Here is a 22,859-nt window from a genome sequence, read left to right on the forward strand (position 1 = left end):
ATTTAGCAACATTTTGTTTTACTCATTCTAATTTTCGTATTTATAATTCTTTTCCTACGAAATTTACCACAAATATACATTTCCCGATTATACACATAGTATCGGTATTAAAAGTACCCTGCAAAATCATTGTCAAATTATATTCTTACAATAAGAGTTATAGATATACGGCAATCATTTTGGACATGAGTGTACAATATCTGCAATTAGCAATAAACGTTCTAGTATATCATGTTGTAGTTTTAGCACTTCAGATATCAGATCGAGTTCATCTAACCTAACCTAACCACTGACGGATCTCAGTCGCGAAAACGTTTCCATTTTAGGCAGAGCAAACAGAAAAAGAACGAGAAAAGAAATGATAAATTTAGAACATCCGACGTGTATTTGTCCATGCATACATTAATCGAGAAAACTACGGCGGATTTTAGTTCAACATCACATCAGTCAAGTGAATTAATTCGTTAATACTATAACTTACCTTGATTGTAATGGGTATTCACACAAAATAAAAACAAATAAATAACAAGGATTTTAGGAATGATCCAAAAAATGGATCAAAAGATTGCGATCTTGGCCAAGAATTTTAGGAATGATAAAAAAAAAAGAAAGAAAGAAAGAAAAAAGAAACGCATCAAAAGATTGCGACCTTGGCCACTAATTAGCTTTTGGATCAGATGCCACAAAATTTTTAAACGGTCCCTAAATCGAGTTTACGTATTTTTTACGTAATAAGCACATCATATTGAGTTAAGTGATACTTTTGGTTTCACTACACTATACGTAATTCTCCAAATATGGGGCGTACATGAAAATGTTTGATTGAATGAAATATATTGGATATTTTGGATCAAGGGCCACAAAATTTTTGAACTGCCCCTATATCGAGTTTTTGTAATTTTTTACGGAGTAAGTACATCATAGTGAGTTAAGTGATAGTTGGGTTTGGTTACACTATATGTAGTTCTCCAGATATAAGGCCTACAATTTTTTTTTGGCTGAAATATATTGGATCTTTTGATACAAAACACGAAATGAAGGTCAATGCAACATTTTCTACTTTGTTGAAATTAGGATTGGAGTGGAAAGGTGTCATTTTTTGTGCTATTGCAGAATTTTAGGATAATACGAGAAAGGTCTGTAAGTTTTCTAAAAGTCAAGCACAAACACCCCCTTAAATTTTTGAACACTCTCCTGATTTTGAAATCCTGGCGGAAATCCTGTATTCAGTCCAGTCAGGGGCGGATCGAGGAAGGACTTATGGGGGGGCAGTGGGTTGTAATGCTGCTATTTAGACCTACTTTTAAGAGTTCCAAACTCTGGGATTAGTTTTTTTTGTTTATATATAAAATAAGAAAGTTTCCCCTTACTGGGGGGGGGGCCGGATCCGCCCCTGAGTCCAGTGGGTGTAGAGTGAAATCTTTGCAGGTGTAAAGTGAAGTCAAATGTTCTGGAGAACTTCTAAAACACAACTGCAAAATTAAACCTCTAATTGCTGTAAATAAAAACATAACTTTGCAATAATTATTAAGTTTCTGTAATTCGGGCTTATTTCGGGCTCATTTGATTTTCACACGAGCTTGGGGCTAAATGCTAAGACATATTTCGTACTCGAGTCGGGCCTCACATTGTAAAAGAGATTTGCTTTTTGTTTATAGTTCTGAATTTATTGTATATGTTTTTCTTTTTGCTAAATTTGTATTTATTTTAGAATAGTGTTTCTGACTCAGGTGAAAGAAAAGTACCTCCTCAATCATAAATGGAAGAGTGTCGTAATTCGCGCAATATTTAGGACCTGTTATACAGAACAAATTGGAGATCGGAATAAGGGACGCCAGGCAGCTCTTATGTTACCCTCCAAGCAAAAAAAAAAAAAAAAAAAAAAAAAACTTTAATTAAAAGTGATCCAGGGATCCGCGTGAATGGATTTTGATTTTTTTTTTAAGTATTCGATCACATTCTACTCATTAAGTCACGAAACATTCCTGACGTTTTAGCTCCCTCTTTTTCTTGCCAGAAGTTTGGGAGAGAAGTCCCTGCTGGTCATTAACGACAATAATAATATTATGTTAGTATTAATTTATAGCGTTTTTCGAAAGTCTAACATTGTGATAAAACTTACCACCCGTTTAAAATCCACATTGAGCATACTCGTATTTCCCTCATCTTGCAACAAACTGCTCTTGAAATCATCTCTCTACAATAATTTTCCCTTGATTAACCGAGTTTAATTAATAGATAACCCAACCCCAAAAAAGAAAGAGATATTTCGAAAGGGTCTAGCATAGTAGGTTAGGTCTTAAGAAGGGACGTACTTACGGGGGTACATCGGATCCGGACCACCCTAGACTTTCTAACTCAACATATATTTGTATACTTTCTCAATAAAACTATACTTGTTTAACAGGGAAGTGATTGATCTAGGATGAAAATTTGATCCTACACTTCATCTATATTCCTTTTTTAATAAAAACCATCTGGTTCTACTTTTTTTTAAATATAGGTGGAAGTCAGAGATGGTGTAGATCAATGAAAATTTGACCCATGACCCACTGTAACCCACGCGACTCTCCACCCACCATGCTTCCACTGACCTGGGTCCCACTCCGACCCTCCACTGACCTGGGACCAACTTCTCGCCATGCTTTTTGCTTTTCAATTTTGTCCTTAAAAGAGTCTGTTGTCTTATCCCATATGCAAGGTCTGCATTCCACAAGTTCGATAAGGGTTAAAATATCATACGGAAAAATTTTTGCCATCTCTAAAATTGTAAGCAAAACTAGAAAGGTAAGAACACAAGAATACACAACCTTTTCACTCACTCACTATAGCTAAACTGGAGAACTCTATCAGGTGGTCGATCCCGGTACAAAGGGGAGAGGGAAAACTTGCATACATAGCTCTGGTCTTTGTTTCCATTTGCCATTCCACAAATTCTTTTAAAAAATGGGGGTAGCGTTGGAAGTTAGAGAAAAGATGTGCGACAAGTGAAGCGTGGAGTCACATCCCTGTTTTTGAGATCACAATCAAGAGAATGCCAAATGAGTCACTTGTTCTCGGGAGCTTTGAAAAGAACGTTTGATTATCCTAGGTTCGTTTCAAAATAATAATAATAATAATTCTACTTGTCAATAAACATTCTATTCAATCATTGCTTATCGAGTGAGACCGGGAAAATTGTGTGCACACAATTCTGATGTAAATAAAAGAAAGTAATAATAATCAGGATTTTTCCATATGCTTATGTTCACAGAGTATCAAACTTTGAAAATTACGCTTCAATTAATTTCCAGAATATAATGAAACTTAAATGCATTAGTAGATTTAAAAAGATACAAAGAGAGAGAGAGAGAAAGAAAAAAAGGGAGTAGAAAATAATCAACGGAAATTGGTTATGTAAATTTCCTATATTCTATTTGATAACTATTTAGAGGGAAATCAGTACTCTTCAGACTTCCCACATTTTATATTTATTTAATAAAGGGAATTATTCCAAAACAGAGACTGTAAAAAAATAATAAGCTGTTCCAAAGTTGTTTATAGGACAAGATAATAATAATAATATTATACAATTGTAATAGAAAAAATGGAAACAACAAAATTCCAAAGAAAAGAAAAAAACAAAAATACACAGCGCCTTGTCACTCTCTTCATCTAACCCGCTGGCCGGCCGACATTATCGGTGGCGTGTGCATCCAATCATAAGAAAACATTGCCCCCGACAAAATCGGTGTCGGCGGTACCGCCGACAGTATCGGGGGCTTGGCCGACAGCATCTGCGTGTCGGAGGAACGGCCGATAATATCGGTGGCGTGTGCAAGCTACGATTTGAATACATTGAAGTCGATTTCACCGCCGACATTATCGGTGGGACCACCGATATTATCGTTGTCGTGTGCAAACGCACTTAGGTAAAAACACAATGATTTCAATCGGATAATGAAAAATATCAGGATAGACCATGCAGTGATTGCTTTTTCTTGACATAGAAGTAGCATTTGTGATACTGCTACTACTACTACTACTACTACTACTACTACTACTACTACTACTAATAATAATAATAATAACAGTTCAGTACTTGAAAAGTAACAACTTTCTTACCACAGTAATCTACTTATTTATTAAAACTAAAGTAACGTATTAGAGTTTCAGCAACTTAACGTTATCTTTCTCAGACAATCATTCACGTGATCTTTAATTTTAATAATTTTGATAGTTTAGTTTTTAATAAATAAATGTATTATTCTGACTAGAAAATTGTTATTTATCCAATATGTTTCAGATTCGTAATGGATTCCTTACATGGCATAAATATGAAATATGCCGGTTAAAGCTTTGCTCATAGCTAAAAATAAAAATTAATACAAACTCTGAAATTAAGTTTCTTATATATTATTTCCTTTAAGGCATGTGCATGCAAAAATTACAGTATAGCTATATCTATCTGATACCAATAATACAATTATCAAAATTAGTATGTTAATAGGTTGCATTCACAAAAAAAAGCTATATAAATGGAAAGAAAGCCAATTATATCAATAAATAGTTGTAACAAAAAATGTAGGAAAGAATGAAAATATATTTTTATTTCAAAATAAACATTTTCGATGTTGTTGTAACGCCTCTAATGTATGTACAAGAAAAGAAAATTTTTCCTATTTTAGCGTTCCTTCGTTCATTCACCTAGTTCTTTAATACCACCAGGATGATATTTTCACACCGCTTAACACCGGCTAAACGGTAACACCGGGACTGTATTAACCACAACAACGAACTCATGGTGTTGAAATAGTAATGTGCTGGAACACTGGGCTTTCTTAAAATGTAATTTTTAACCGCTATAATCTTTTGCTGTATAGTTCGACACTGCTTATTTACACATTTGAAAGATATATTGGAGTTAGCTACAAAACGAATCTAGATATCAATGAAACTAGATCTGGAATAAATTGGAGCAGGACAACGCACATTAGGGCAAACAAAAAAGAAAAAATGAAAGAAGTGCTCAAAAGTAAATAACTTTTGAAAAAAATTAGGTGGAAACTTAGAAATTGGCACATTTCCGTGGTCTCGCCCAAAAGGTTCCTTCCTGTTGTGCCTAATTCCTGTTCTGCATAATGACCCTCCAGCACTTTGTAACACAATTTGTAACATAATTTTTATCTAATCTTATCTTTAGGCAGAATGGGAATTCCTGTTCTGCCTAGTTCTCGCAAAAGGGATATTTAAATTTGAGGAAAATTTATTAGTACCTATTTTCCCTTGAGTTTCAAATGCCATTCCAGAACCTTTTAAATTAAATTTTCTGAAATGGGAATATACATACTGTAATTCATTACGAAAAAACAAGTCATGCAGTCATGTTCAAAAACTTTACTTCCCATAAGCTCTATCTTTAACATAAACCTTCAGTGGAAGAAGTTGATATGTTTAAAACAAGTGTTTAAAACATGTTTAAAACGAGGCCTGTTGTTTTATTCAGTTTGTTTTAAACGTGTTTTTTTCGATGCTGGTTGGACATGTTTGAAACAACTAAAATATCAGATTGAAGAAGCTAATTTAGTTTTCTAACAAACAACCCATCCTCCGCAGGATTTGTGCATGGAGTAAGTTACAAGCAGAGTTATATTCTTATTATAACAGCAATTACTAAACGAAATTCTGCACATCAATGTGCGTATAACTAAATGCACAGGACCGACACGGCGTAGGATCGACACGGCATAGGATCGACACGGCGTAGGATCGACACGGCATAGGATCGACACGGCGTAGGATCGACACGGCATAGGATCGACACGGCACAGAACCGAAACGGCACAGGATCGACACGGCATAGGATCGACAGCAGAACTTTCATACGATCGAAATAATAAAAAATACATTATTTTATAATTACGCAATATTAAGTAACAATTATTTTCTCAAGGATATATAGGAGAGAACCGTCATACGATCGAAACGGCATAGGAACGAAACGGCGTAGGATCGACACGGCATAGGACCGAAACGGCACAGGGCCGACACGGCATAGGACCGAAACGGCACAGGATCGACACGGCACAGGACCGAAACGGCATAGGATCGACACGGCACAGGATCGACACGGTACAGGATCGACATTCTGTAGGGTGGTCAACACTTTCTGAAAATATCAATATCGCATATCCCTCACCTTGAATTTGTGGATATAAAAAATTGTAAGGAATACAAATTGTATAAAAATATTGTGCGTAATATATCCATGCCGTAATAAATACACCTTTAATTTTGTGATATTAAAAAAAATACGCTAAATAACTCCAATAGTTGATTCGAGGTTTTCAATACCGAATAAATAATATTATTTGTCTGATATTTTTATAATGCTGTAATTTTTTATGTATACTAAGTTGAAGTATGTACATGTAACTGCAATTTTAAAACTGTAGGCTTAGAATTTGCGTTTGGATTTTTTTTTAAGCGAAGCAATGCACCTATGTTAAGTTGCCTCCTTTCAAATTTCGAATTGAAATCGGAAGCTAATCGTTTGTTATTGACTTTTTTGAAGAAAAATAGTAAAAATCGTATCTTTCTTAAAACATAAAGAGATGTTTACAAAATAAACTTGGTATATGGCCAAATTTACCCTTGTTCCTCCACTTAAAATTTTGATTGAAAATCAAAATCAATTGTTTGATATGCATATGCTACTAATTATTTTGAAAAAGAATAGTCTGTTTCGAAAAACATAAAGAGTCTTTTCAAGAGAAATGGGTGATGGAATTTCATATTGGCTCCACTTTAAAGTCTCGAATCAAAACCGAAGCCAAGCGTTTCTTATTGGTTGTTTTTAAGAGCAAATCGCTTGTTTCGAAAAAATAGAGAAAGAGATTTACAAAATAAATTTAGAATGTGATCAAATTCAATCTGATTCCTTTACTTACAAATTTCGATTCAAGACCAAAATCAATCGTTTGATATGGATTTGTTGTTGCTTGTTTGGAAGAAAAGTAATTTGATTTGAAAAACATAAGAATATAATTAAGAAATAATGTTAATGAAGGTGATTTGTTTCGGGGCGGTTTGCTTATTTTGAAGAAAAAATCACTTGTTTCAAAACAACCAGTAAAATATATCTATTTCCAGGATACATTTGGTGGTCAACTTCATACTGTTTTTTCTGCTTTTAAATATCGATTCAATACTCAAGCTAATAACATGTTTTCCTTTCTTATTGATTGGTTTGAAGAGGAAATAGTTTGTTTTGAAAATTATTAAGAGTCATTTACAAAATAAGGTTGGGTGGGCCAACTTTTTGGTGGTATTTCAAATTTCGATTTAAAATCAAACCCAATCATTTATTTTTCGTTCGTTATTGATTGTTTTGAAGAAAAACTAAGAGCCATTAAAGAAATTTTTATAGTAAAGGTGGTCACCTTCACAGGGTTCATGCACTTCAAATTTCGTTCAAAGCATAAAACGGTTAAAATAATAAGAGAAACACAATCAGTACTCTACGCAAATGTTTAGGGGGTTCAGGGGCTTTAGGAACACAAGTTTATATAATATCAAGTGTTTATATATATAAACGTGCTAATATGATAAACGTGCTTAATTTTGCATAATACCTTGCTCAAGGGGGGTTTCAAAATCCTTAATCCCTTTACTTCAGTACGCCACTAAACATCAATTATAAGTCATTCGTTATCCAAATTGTACTTCTTGTACTGATTCAATCCTTAATTTTAAAGTTCAAAATTATATGAGCACTTATTATGCTATTGGAAAAGAGCACATATTTTATGACAGTGCAAGGTAGTTTCTTGTTTTAACAATTGAAGGAAAGGAAAACACCAATAAAAGTAATAATAATACCTGACACGAATTCCGATAGTAAATCATATTTTATTATCTTATTTGAAACTTTGAGAAAATTGAAGCTCTACACCGAATACAAATTGGATAATAAGCAATGCTTTATAATTGCTTGATAAATTTCAAATTGAGAACAAAGAGAGTGATACTGTTTAAAAGAAAGATTGAATAAAAACAAGAATTTTAGGAATGATCTAAAAAATGGATCAAAGTATTATGATCTTGGCTAATATTAATTTTTGGATCAGTTACCATAAAATATTCGAACGGTCTCTAAATCGAGTTTTCTCCAGATATGTAGTTCTCCAGGTATAAGGAGTACAAGAAAAATTTCGATTAATTAAATATTTTGGATTTTTTTTATAACGGGCCACAAAATTTTTGGACGGTCCCTAAATCGACTTTTCATATTTTTTACGCAATAAGCATATCACACTGAGTTAAGTGATATCTTGGGTTGGGTTACACTATATGTAGTTCTCCATATATAAGACATACAATAAAATTATTGATTGAATGAAATATATTGGACTTTTTGGATCAGGTGCTACAAACGTTTGGACGGTCCCTAAATCAAGGTTTCGTATTACTTTCGGAATAAGCACATCATGCTGAGTTAAGTGATAGTTTTGGTTTGGCTGCACTATATGTAGTTCTTCAGATATAAGACGTACAAGATTTTTTTTTATTGAATGAAATATATTAGATTTTTTGGATCAAGGGCAACAGAATTTTTGAATGGCCCCTAAATCGAGCTTTCGTTTTATTCAGGCACTAAGCACATCATACTGAGTTCAGTCATAGTTTAGGTTTGGGTACACTATATGTTGTTCTCCAGATATAAAGCCTACAAGAAATTTATTGTCTGAAATATATTGGATCTTTTGATCCAATAATAGTCCTTCATCCTCCATTTATACATTAAGCAAGTAACAGTATAACGTGTACATTACGTGATACACTTTGTATTTTATGGTGTGATGTTTAATAATAAATTATTAACAGAATACCCGTTCTTCGCACGGGGAGAATAGTTTCATTTTGAGCATAAAGGGCAATGGAATCTGAGTATGGATTTAAACTGCATCGGGAGTGTTACTGTTCGTCTGAGTGACTCCAAATACTATTTCATCGACACTAATATCGGTATTATTTTTTATCATTATATATATAGTGTGTAACTTCATTAATGTAATGAACGTCTGGAGGTGATTCCTGGACTCGGAAGAAGAATTTAAATGAAACGAAGTCTTTAGCTTATCATAATTATAACTTCTATGCCAATGGTAACGGATGATCAATCAACGGCTTCCTGTTCAACTTAAGAGTGTGTAAAAATGAGAAAAAAATAACTTTGATCCAGAGTAGGTTTATAACGACTGTGCATAAGACAGTCAGGGGCAAAAGATCATGTACGATGAACTAGAGTATAAGGGATTCTTCACATAACAACAGTGATTCCCACAAATTATGTGAATATAATTTGAGCCAAAGTAAGCTAGATTAAAAGATTTCCTCCCCGTAATGCGTAAATTCGTGGAAGATAATAACTACGAGTACAGAAGGAATGGAACTCGACGATACTCAAGGTTTTGCGCGTGTTGCACAAGGAAAAAAAGAAATACAATTTCAAATTATCGATTTATTCTGTTTCGGAGAAGGTAGGATAACTGAAATACTCAGAGGTACCTTGTACAGTATTTGTGCAATGCAGTATGTGTACACGAGACAGCTATGAAGAATAACAGTTCACAGTCTGATATTGTCGACCGTTGACCGCATTGCAAAGATGACATCGGCGAAGCAAATTTTTCCTCGTGTGATCAAGCACATCTGAAATTTCGTAGATGATTGCCGCAGCTATATTACATCGAGCTACAAGTTCTTCGACTGTCGTGGCCGGAGTTTCATACGTATCCCAGAAATAAAAAATCAAGCAGCGTGAGGTAGAATGAACGAGGTTGTCATAACACAGGTTTTTCTCTCCCAATCTGGGAATGTTTCATTTAGGTAAGTCTGCATATTCCTGTCAAAATGTGCAGGTGTACTATCATACTGAAATCACATCTGCTGTCTTATGTTCAAGGGCACATGTTCTATCAATTTTTTGAGAAAATTACGTAAAAATAAAAGATACGTACTCCCACACAGGCACACCGATAATAAATAAGATCCTACCACAAAATTATCCACCACACCACACCAAATTTCTGCTGCTGATCGTTTACTAGAGTTGCATGTGGGTTTTTACGCCATACACATGATAGTTTCAAGACGGTTTTGATCATTCGACGTACGCTGTCTTCAAGTTCAGCTGTTCATATGGGGCTATTTCCTCCGATTTCATGTACGAGAAACCGAAGGGACCCCTCTCTCGAAGTCGAATATGGAGGCGTGGAAAAATACAAGGAAAGTTACTCTCTTTTGAGGGCGACGGTCACGATATAAACGCCTCACTTCTGGGCTATTGCCCTTTGCTACTCCATAAATGAGTTGCATATCTGCCAGCTCGTGGACAGGGTAATCTTTCATCGCGCAGGCGTGTACAGGTTAACACAATCAATTTTACTTAAACACCAACGTCTACACTTTTACACGACCTTAAATACCTGGACACAACCCTCTACCGTTGAACACAACATTTCCCACCCTGTTATACAGCAATTACACGTGTAACAGTAGAGCATCTGACTATGTATATCACTCACAAGTTGCGTAGATGCTTATTACAACTCAGCCATGCTAACTGAAGCCATTCCACAATAAAACTTCAAGACAGCCTCCTGTAAGCCACTCGCAATTGGCACACAAGGGACGATAGTTCCGTAGGTATTCCTCCGTGTAGGTATTCCATACAGCTCTAAGGTATGTACATTAGAATGTCGAAAAAAGACTATCCTTTTTTTAAAATGTACTTTCAACGAGCTTCCTTTGAGAAAATTTCTCCGGCAATGATAAAATCAAAATGTAAGTGGTCTACACTAGGATAGTATTTTGGTATATTCACAATAGCAATGAAGTTTTTCATAGCTCAGGGAAAAGTTGAGGTTTGCCAACTCGAAGGAAGGGGAAAACGCCATCAAAAGTATTCCTGGGAGAAGATTCATCTAACGGATAAATCAAGTATACTATTCCAGCGCACTTCTTGGTATCGTTATGCAACGTGTACAACATCCCTTGTTTCTCCACTTTTGTTGCTTCTGTGCACAGAAGTACCATATTCCACGGAATTACATATTACGAGGAAGAAACCGTTTAATGCAGCTTACTTTTGCCCCATATCTATTCACACAATATTTGGAATCCCTGGGTCATGTGGAGAATTCCTTGTACACTCGTTCATCACATATGATCTTTGCATTTTTCGATGTTATATTTATTTACATGCCGCCTGACTGTCCTATGCACAGTCGTTTTAAACCTAATCTGGATCAAAGTTATTTTTCCTTTTTCACACACTCTTGGACAGGAAGCCGTTCATTTATCATCCGTTACCATTAGCCTAGAAGATATAAGTGTGATACGTTAAAGACTTCGTTCCTTTTAAAATCTTCTTCCGAGACGTCATTATGTACTGAGACAACATAGATGAATCACACATGTGTATCTCTCTTTCTTTCGAATTCTGAGTGTTCTTCTAACTTGAACGATGCACTATTATTTTTTAATGTTAAATCTTGTACTTGATTGATCATTTCTTCATTCAACGTTTGATAAAATACTCAAAGGAATACTCCAGTTTCTTTGGAAGTCATCCTTGCATCGTCACTGTACACTAATCGAATCTACGACTAAAAACAATGGACATTCTTTTGCCCGACTTCAATCCGACGTTTTGTTCATGAGTTATGGCGGTTTATACATTTTTCCGACAAATTTTCGGGTGTTACACCCAGGTTGTTGTATAGTTTTTGTTTTATTTCGGTGTCAGGAATCACCTAACGACGTTTGTTATATTAATTAAGTTACACCCTATATATATACGGGCGGCATTTTATGTATTAAGAAAACCAAATTTGTTTAGTAACGTAAATAGCTAAACTATGAAAACGTATTTACTAGAGAAACACTTTTTAGTTCTTGTAATAATTTTCTCTCAAACAAACTGAAGGTAAATATATACCAATAAATCAATACAGCTATATTTTAGAAAATGAAATGAAATCTTTGAGTTTTACGTCCCACGGTTATGCCGGTTAGGCTGAAGGAGACGGTGATTATGAGAAATGAATGAAATGGTGGAATGAAGAAAGTGGGAGGAAACGGGAGAACCCCGAGAATATCCACGCACACGGCGTTTATCGACCACAAAGTTCACTTGGAGGGAGCAGGGTTTGAACCCGAGACCCCATGCACCAGGGGTGAACGCTCTACCACTGACCCACCGCGGCTCCAGCTATATTTTAGAAATACAATAGGCACTGATTTTTCGAAGACTGCTCTAATACATAGGAACAATCAAATTTGTAAATAGAGAGTTTTCTTTTTAAATAAAACAAACTGAATTGCTTAAACTGCGCTATATCGATTGGTTTCAGCATCTGATTTTTTAAAAATAAATAATTAGCAGCACGAAAAATTCCTATATTATCTTCGAAAATAGACCTACATGTTAATTGCTTTACTGGCTTTATACATTTTTTTTTGAAAAAGTGATTGTAGGGGAAGATGGGGCTAGTTGCAACAATTTTCAGGTCTGATTTTTTACTCGAAAATTATTATAGATATAAAAACTATATTGAGTGTACTAAAAGGTACATGCCTTAACTACATACCAAAAAAAGAGAAGTGAAAACATCGAACGGCAGTTTTGAAAGCATCCACTTTTTGAACTAAGTCCGACTGTTGACACTTGCCCCACCCATGGGGTAAATTGCAACATCATCTGGGGTAAGTTGCAACAATCGGACTTGATTCAGAAATTTAATGCTATCAAATCTACAGCTTGAACATCGCTTCACTCATTTTCACTGTGGCAGTCAATGTCTATAATCTATACAGATGTAGTACGGATTTCTCTCGGAACACGACCAATGAGACCACTTCTCACAACATAAACACTGTACCCAGTCTTCTTCTGTATCCTGTTCTTCGTACGGTTCTTCAGAAACCAAACAGACGACTTGAGAATAAATTCTTCTCAGCTGATGATTTTACGTTTTCGGTTCCTTTTAGATGCTTCTTTTTCATTTCGAAAGTACTTTTTTCTAGAGTGTCTGTGAGAATAGCACATCTCTTCCTTTTCCGAGCTGTCAGTTTTCTAGTTCCAGATTTTGGATAGAACCATACATGTTCAGGAGATCATCTGAAGGATTCTACGCTATCTTCTTAGATGCATTTGCAGGTGATCCATGAAGCTCACTTTGACCTGCAGTCTGAAGTTCTAACTGAGAAGATGAAAGGAAACAACTACTACTAGGCACTGCAAGCAATAAGCCATCACTGTTGTCCTATAATAATAATAATAATAATAATAATAATAATAATAATAATAATAATAATAATAATAATAATAATAATAATAATAATAATAATAATAATAATAATAATAATAATAATAATAATGGAATAATAAGCCAGCAAGTTTTTCTAGAGGGCCTTCATTTTTACAAACTAAAAACAAATCAAAAGTTTCTTTCAAGATTATGAAAGAATTAATAACACATAGATACATATGTATTTCAGAAGTACATATTATTATTATTATTATTATTATTATTATTATTATTATTATTATTATTATTATTATTATTATTATTATTATTAATATTATTATTATTATCATTATTATTATTATTATTATCATTATTATTATTATTATTATTATTGTTATTAATATTTAGTAGTAGTAGTAGTAGTAGTAGTAGTAGTATAGTAGTAGTAGTAGAAGTAGTATATTTCATATATGCTACATTTCTGAGACTTGAGTCTTTATAGTACGTGAAGTTTAAATCAAAGGTTATGTTACGGACGGCAAATGATGGCTTAACACCAAAAACATATTCTGGCCGGGACCGGAGGTTAGTCTGTTTTATGTTTATTAAACGTGTTTAATAATTACAGCAAATGAAATATGTTTATAATAGAATGTGAAAGAATACAGTTTTGAAAGAATTAAACTACGTCAACATGTTAAAATAATTAAAAGAACCTAATTAATCAGCCACTTTGTACTCTCGTTTGCTTAACTGGATGAACCGAGGCCTAAAGGAAAAAGAGTTTTCTGCCCAAATCTCATAAGCAGTGGGATATTTTAATATTATAGAAACTGACCCTCCTTTCGCTTAGAAGTGTAATTTTCAAGACGCTGAAACATATAGTATTTTATTACTTTTAGTTAAAAGTTCAAATGCCGAGTTTCACGCATCTAGCTTAAACAAATCCTTCCTTAATTTATTTACATATTTTCTGAGTAAGTAATGGGGAAATCGAACATAAAAAAATGTGCTCCCTTTGCTCTTTCCCTTTTATGTGTTCAATTTTCAATTTTCAGTTTTTTTTTTTTTTTTTAATAGGAAAGCTTATATGTCAAGTTTTATTTTACTAGCTTTAGAAACTTGCGAGATACACTACCCTTTAAAAAAATCTTATCCCACCCTTTTTACGATACTTATTTCCAAAAATTCTTTCTTATGTACTGCTTTCATAAGAAAATTATATTTTATAACTAAAATTTATCGACTCTACTTGTAGTAGTATGCCCAAAAATCACTCATCTTTACTCTTTTATATAAGAGTACAGAAGATAAATACAGTCAAACAAATGGACTTCCATGAACAGTTTCCGATTTCTTATAACTAACTTATTCGTACATTTCCCACAAGCTGTGGTTTTAAATTTACGCTCTGTCAAGGTCCAGGTTTCAAAAAGGAAGTAACTGGAAATACAATAATATTATGTATTTATGTACATGTGTAATATGTATAAATTTATTGTCTTATTGAAGCTTTCGTAATCTGAAAATAAACTTTTGATTTGCTTTTAATATATAAAAATCAAGCTCCCCTAGAAAAAATTGCAGGCTACACCCCTAAATGACTATGTAGTAATTTCTGCAAAAATGGCACAGGACCTAAAATTTAGGTCTAGTGCCTATATTTTTAGGACTTGTGCCGTTTAGAACTTATGAATGTCACCCAATGTATTGCATAGTAAATGTTCTTTGTTCAATTTTAAATCTACTGCGTTCTTTATGTATACCGTTGGTATTTAATGTTCACTCGTGAAATGTCTAGTGAGCTTTTGTCTTAATTAAGTAAACTTTGGTGGATTTTTGTCTTACTCTTAATAAAATTCGCTCCACACAGTATATATTGAAATTCTGAATGTTTTCTTGCTTTCAGAAGTCTGGTAAAATATGCTTTTTAAACATTTTTTCAATTTTTTATTTATTTATTTTTGTTTTAGGAATTTGTCTTGGGATTCTCGTATCTCCATTCGAAAGAAACGAATTTCTTAACTAATTATGTAATTAATTCTTAGAATGAAATAAGTTGTATTATGTAATTCACGTATAAGTGCAGAACAGATAGTGATAATAATAATCTTAGTAGTACAAATATAGCTGTTATTGTTGGAATTAGCTACGTTCGTGACATTATTGCCAACTAGTTGCTGCATCGTCGCAATTTCGTGGGGTGGTGGCGAATTTCAGAACTAAAGCAAGTGAATGAAAAAGGCACAAGACCTAAACGGCACAAGTCCTAAAAGGCAGAAGTCCTAAACGCCAGAAGTCCTAAAAATCATATCGCGGCACAAGTCCTAAACGGCAGAAATCCGAAAAATCATACCGTGCCACAAGTCCTAAACTGCAGAAGTACTAAAATTCAGGTCTAGTGCCTATATTTTTAGGAGTTCTGCCGTTTAGGACTTCTGGATGACACCCGACACATCATGCTGCCTCAGTGATGGTTTGGTGGGGAGTGAGCTACTCAAGCACAACCCAGCTGTATTTTTGCGAACAAGGTGTTAAAACATCTGCCAAGGTATACCAGAACACAGTGCTAACACCTATAGTGTAACCACTATCTGCTACCATGTTCCCTGGAGAAAGGTGGACCTTCCAACAGGATTCCGCTCCAGGCCACACAGCGAAACCAACTTAGGACTGGCTGGCGCGGAACGTCCCTCACTTCATTTCTACCACTGATTGGCCTTCTAGCAGCCCGGATCTTAACCCGTTGGACTACAAACTTTGGGCAGTACTTCAGGCAAATGTCTGCCATAAACGGCATCCATCTGTCGACAGTCAGAAACAATCTTGGCCCGAGCAGTGAACAATTTTCCCATGGACAGTTTTGGGTAAGTTACATGTAAAAATGTAACGCGTTACAAGTTACTTTACTTTTTCCTAAAATGTAACGCGTTACTTGCCCCCAAAAAGTAACTGTTACTTTACTTCGAAAGTAACGCGTTACTTTTAGGTCTGAAACTTAGAATATGTGAACAAATGTTATCACTTCAATTTTCCGTACTACTATTACTATCGCTTTTATTATTATTATTATTATTATTATTATTATTATTATTATTATTATTATTATTATTATTATTATTATTATTGCCCTTTCTGAATTGCTTTATGTAAATGCAAGGACACATTTTTACTTGACAGCTATAAGTTATGAATATTTTCATATAAGGTAACATTGGCTAAAATGCCATACTGCGTTACTCGTAGGGATGGGCTAGGGTAACCAGACGTACTGATTTTCGCAGTACAGTACTGTTTTTCAAAGAGCTGTCCTGCGTGTTGCGAAGATGTCTAGGAAATCGAGAAATATCCTTCTTCTTTAAAATGTCCTGCGAAATGTCCAGAGTTAATTTATTTGCAATATCTTAATGTTTCATTCTTTATTCACAATATTTTGAATCAAACACACTCTTTTCCTGAATGATGAACCGCTGTGTTTTTTAACACTCCTCAGAAGACTAGGGATGGAGAACAATCAACAAACCATTTTTTACAATACATCGCTTTTACTGAGAAGGCCTTGTTGAGATATCGGTAAAGTAGGAAAGGTTTCTTATTGAACTTATGACAGTGATGCTAACCAAGTTAAATAGAAGTTCCTTTGTGCCGGTCTAAATTTTCTTTCATTTCTTAAAATAATACCACGCTTCGAAATTTATTATTATTATTATTATTATTATTATTATTATTATTATTATTATTATTATTATTATTATTATTATTATTATTATTATTATTATTATTATTTAGTCCAACACGAACTTTGACTGTACGTTCATAAAATAAACCAATTTGTTATTCATCAAAGCATTTGGAGTTGTGTTTAATTCCTTTAATAATTTTGTTCAGTGCTTCTTCTTAACAAAAATGTTCATTAACTTAAGGTTAACATTAATTGAAATAATGATATGCGTATTGCTGACGCAGTAAGATATCATATACAGTACTATTATACTTGTGTCCTACTTTTCGATTGTTAGAATGTGGTCATCCTACGATGGGCACGAGTGAGTACGAGCGAGTATTCTTTGAAACTCGATTCGACTAAAAACAGACATCTTTGAACGCGATTCGAAAAATTTCCTCCAACTCGACTCGAATTCGGATCGAGTCGAACCAAATCTGGTTTGTAGTTTCGAGTATTCTCTTCAAGTATCTTGCATAGACAATATAGGTTATCAATGATACTAGTACTACTACTAGTACAACTTTTATTATTATTAATAATAATAATAAATAATAATTATAATTATAATTATAACAACACTGTGTTTAAACATGAAAGAAACGCGGTCTGTGTTTGAATACTAAAAAACTAGTTGATTGCTAACCTCGGTAGTCGTGAATTCTAGGAGTCAAGGATATTGTTCACGAGCTTGTGAATTTGGGTTGAGGGTTTAGGTTGAGTATTCGGGCTCGAGCCAAACATTGTTAAAAGTTATAGGGCACTGGCCAAATACCTTCAAAACTGTTCGGCCCGGGTTTACAATTGTAAACAACTTGAGCAGCTGGGCTCACAGCTCACTCACTATGGACCCGAACCGAGAAGTGAGCCGAGCCAACAGCTCACCGAACCGTGTCAGCAAGAGCCTTCGGCCCAGATGAGCCGAACCGAGCAGATGGTTCATCCAACCAAGCCAGCTCGAGCCGATGGTTCACCCCAAGCGAGCCGGCTCGAGCCATCGGCTCAGTTATTACTTCCCAACTGAGCTTCTTATTAAAAAAGTCTCTTGTGGTCTCGATATCGAGACGAGAAGACATGCGAGCATGTTTCCTCTAGTGAGCAACATTAAACGTATTCCATATTACTACTTAGCTTACATTTCTCATGGCTTTCGCTTTCTAGTGGAATCAGGCCATGATTTCAAAACGAGTTAAAACGTAATAATAATAATAATAATAATAATAATAATAATAATAATAATAATAATAATAATAATAATAATAATAATAATAATAATATTAATAATAATAAATATAAGTATTCCATACATATAGAAATGCTTTTGACCAAGCACACAAGAAATTATATTTTGTCCATTTAGCACTATCATTCTTTTGTCACTCACAATTATTAATATTCATATAGTAAATATCTTATAATTCTTATATTTTAAAATCAATTGACAGGTCTCTGATTGCTTTTATGAGAAATAAATATTTGGTTTTATAGATACTACGCAGTGGGGATGATCGTGCGTCGTTTCGGTCCTATGCCGTTTCGGTCCTGCGCCGTGTCGATCCTGTGCCGTGTCGATCCTGTGCCGTTTCGTTCCTATGCCGTGTCGATCCTGTGCCGTTTCGGTCCTATGCCGTGTCGATCCTGTGCCGTTTCGGTCCTATGCCGTGTCGGCTCTATGCCGTTTCGATCGTACGTATTCTATGCATATAACTTGCACAGGCATAGAATCGACAGGAGTTTATAATTTGTAAGAGCAAAGATTAAACAGATAATAAAAATATTATTTTTTTAGGCACATGATTAAAAGTTAAATTATTTCAGAGCAGCGGCGTGAGAGCAAAACCGCACAGGATCGACACGGCATAGGATCGACACGGCATAGGACCGAAACGGCACAGGATCGACACGGCACAGGACCGAAACAGGTTTCTGAGCTGAATTGTCGGTCGTATGCCGTGTCGATCCTGTGCCGTGTCGATCCTGTGCCGCATCCCCCAGAAATTCAAGTGAAGTATTTGAACATTTCTTAATTTCCAAGAATAATGGAAGTTAAACACACTTTTTATACTATTCCAAGATCCAAATTCACAAATTCAAAACTTGGGTATTTTTTGATCACTATAACTTCCAATAATGAACAGCTCTCGCATCATAAGTTAGAAGAAATACTCTGACAAATACAATACAACTCATAGAAAAGAGCAGTGACTAGCCTACAAGGAGCAAATGACATTTTAACTAAACCGTTTTCAAGATGCATCTCTATCTGCAACGTGGATAGCTAATAATGATTAGTGTCTACGACATAACAATTAACTCTAACCAGCCGCCAGGGATTTTAACAAAACGGTAGACTCTCATGTTCGGGGCTCTGGTGACCCCCTAATTATCACAGAGTCATGAGTTATACACCATTGGAAAGCTTATAGACCACAAGTTCCAACGAGGTAACATTCGTGAAATTCCCGCCGTATTCGTAGAAAAAGAAGACATAAAAAATCATTAAAAATATGAAAATATTGACTTTGCGGGGCCCTGGCAACCCTTGCAGTCTCCCTACGCTGACAAAATGATGCTAATGTGTAGGCCACATACTTGTGACAATAATATAAGAAATGGTAGCCATTGCTGCCATTGCGTAATGAATTCGTTTTATGTAGGAAATATTTAAAGAAAATATACGCAGAAAAACATTCATTGAATTAGACATTCTCTCCCCTCCCCCACTAAAGTACCACGTCCATATAAAAATCATTTTTGCTGCACACATCATGTATACGAACAAGAATTATGCTTCTAGACCACTTCAGTGAAATATATCTTGTGTTATATGGGACCGTCCCGAAAATAAATGTAAATTAACCAAATTTGACCCTCTCTTCCTCTATAAACAACAAGTACACATACAGGTTAATATCATGTAGGGGACTACTTCATTGCTTCACATACCAATTTTTATGGATGTACCACAAAGGGGAAAGAAATACCCGCCAAAACCTGATGAAAAAAAATGATGAAAAATTAAAAAAAACTTCATCCTCCCTCTCTCGGCCGTACATACGTACCCTCTATATACATAAAATGCAACTGACGGAATGCAACGGACGAAAATTCATCCTTCAAAAATACTTTAGTACCAAATCATCTTTCTAGCTTAATTAAGGACTGAGCTATTGATTGTTGTAAAAACAAATGTAATTTACGTCAAAAAACTCCACAAATTGGCTAACTTTACCCCCTTCCTGCTACCCCATATAAGCAAGAAGTACAAATTCACGATATTACCATGTAGTGGCCTACTTCATTGCTTCACGTAACAATTTTTATGAATCTATCTTCCAAGAGGGGGAATGGTCCCCAGAAAACTGTTGAAAAAACGAAAACAAGAAAAAAACACGATATTTACCCTCCTCCCACATACATAAAATGCACATCAGCAAAGCTGCATCTTTCAGGAATGAATTGGTACCAAAACCATTTTCCAGCCTTAATTTGAGGTTTAAAACTGAGGCATTGAAGTTTAAAGTCCTGATAGAACGTAACACAAAGAAACTAAACTACATATTCTGTGAACGAAGATCGGGAAATTCCCGATTTCTTTCTCCGGAATTGAACATTTGGGCGGATCGAGATTAGGGAAGTTCCCGAAATTTGATCTAGCCGTTGAATATAGATGGCAAGCAATATCTAAGAGTGTAAAAATGTAATATATATGCCTATTTAGATTATTGTTTTAAACAAAATAAACATTTTAAACATGCTTTTTTGTTTAAAACAAAGTACTTTGTTTTAAACGTTAAAAACGTTTTAAACAAAAAAAAAACGTTTTAAACATAAAAAACGATCTTTTTTTTTAAAATCATGTTTTTTTCAACCCTGGGAAGAACACCCTCAAAACTGTTCATTATAACATAAGTTTTGCAGTAAAAACAATCTTAATGAGTCGTATAGTATGGTGCAGTACCTATAGTGTGTGCTATGCTACTATATTATCGTGTACCAACTCATATTCAGTAAGATTTTTCTCATAGCTTATGTCTCTCATTTTATTCATTTTATGATCATTAAATAGAAAACTATAGCATAACAAAGCTTCTTCTTATATATGACTATCAACAAAAAGGTAAATTCTATTTGAAATGCAACTAAATTTGCATGTACTTTATTATGGAAAGCTACTTAAAAAGTAGTGGGCCTTCTATTTATAAAATAGCTCCGATTAAATAATATAATATAAATAATTCAATTTTCGTAGCTTTTGGCAGCTAGTACAACTGAAACTGAGGCATATAATGCCTCCTTACTTGAAATAAGTAATTTAGGTTTCAATATGGAAAAATGATTGGCCAATTAAGATCAAGAATTAGTTGATATCTAGTTTCGGCCAATCAGAAGCAAGTATTTGTTGCTGTTTAGAATTACTTCGGCGAGTAAACTGAATGTCAACGAATTCTTGCATGTAATAGGCCAGATATTCCTCCACATTTTAAATTAGAACTGTTCTATAAATTACGTAGAACTCTAATGGCTTTCCACTATAACATGTACACCAGATTTGCTCTGAATTCAAACATAATTTACCGTCTTTGGTGTTAGTAACGTAAGGGAAATATTTATAGCCCAGTATAGGTACTGCATCATAGTGTACGACTCCTTAGAATTGCTTTTACTTGGAAACTAACGTTACAACTAGTAGTTTAGCGAATGGTTTTCCTCGAGACAAAAGCATTTCTTCAAGTTCGATATTTTAATACTCCTTGAGAAATAACCTTCCACAAAAACACCATTCTTATTACAAGAAAGTACATTCAACTTGTGTAATTCAGGATTAATCAAATTGAGTCGAATCGAACCTAATAGTTCCACATGGCCGCAAATAACGTGTCTCTCTAAAGAACTTTTGGACACAACTATCAATAGGCCTTGAACAGGGATTTTTTCCATGGGCGCAAATTACGCTCAACCGTACACTAAGAAAGGTGCATCAGCAAAAAAAAAAAAAAAAAGACTGATAATCAAATAGACATTGAATAGATTTCTAATACTGGAATATACTCTGAAGAAAGTATGTAATCCATCACGTAATCATGTCAATCATACTCAATAATTTGGAGTGGAATACGGCTGTTTCAGTGTAGGACGTTTCGATGTAAGACATTTCAATATAAGGACGTTTAGGAGTGAAGCTGGTTTGGTGTAAAGTTTCGGTGTATTCGAGTATAAAATAAAATTCAAAATACTTTTTTTTAACTGTTTAAGTTTCATTTTATATTTTCTATGTGAACTAATTCTCCCTTTTTCTCATTACGAGTATATAATTAATGCTCTCAAATATCTTTTATACCGAAACATACCTTACAACCAAACATCCTCACGCAAAAACGTTCTAGATTCCATTTGTAGTATATTGTAATAGAATCGATATGCATAAGAAAAGAAAAAAAGAAGAAATTCAACATACATTGCTAGACTACTAATGTAATAAACAACACATGACGTATGCAGAGACCAACACATATTCATCCAGGGATATAGTCAGCAAGTTGTTTTATAGGGGGACATGACTCAATATGTTACTAACGAAGAAAGAAGAAAAATGAAATTTTTGAGTTTTACGTCCCACGATTATGCCGGCTAGGCTAAAGGAGACGGTGATGATGAGGTATGAAAAATATGGTGGAATGAAGAAAGTAGGAGGAAACGTGAAACCCACGTACACGGTGTTTGTCCACCACAAAGTTCCCTTAGCGGGGACTGGGTTCGAATACGAAGAAAGAAGAATGTTATATTTTAACTCTGAGTAACTTAATTAGATATTGGAAAACTGTTAAGAAAACAAAAGA

The 22,859-nt window shown here is 34.5% G+C and overlaps 1 protein-coding gene across 1 annotated transcript in view; it reads left to right on the forward strand.

Moving 5' to 3' along the window:
- Window positions 1–22,859, forward strand: part of LOC145679162 (uncharacterized) — a 107,046-nt gene that overhangs the window by 81,893 nt on the left and 2,294 nt on the right. Inside the window, exon 5 of the mRNA XM_081749753.1 lies at window positions 1,712–1,772. Within this exon, the coding sequence (XP_081605879.1) occupies window positions 1,712–1,772 (61 nt within the window). The remainder of the gene's footprint in view (window positions 1–1,711; window positions 1,773–22,859) is intronic.

This window comes from Thermobia domestica, chromosome 2 (assembly GCF_964235325.1).
Source record: "Thermobia domestica chromosome 2, izTheDome1.hap1.1, whole genome shotgun sequence".
Classification (NCBI taxonomy): Eukaryota; Metazoa; Arthropoda; class Insecta; order Zygentoma; family Lepismatidae; genus Thermobia; species Thermobia domestica.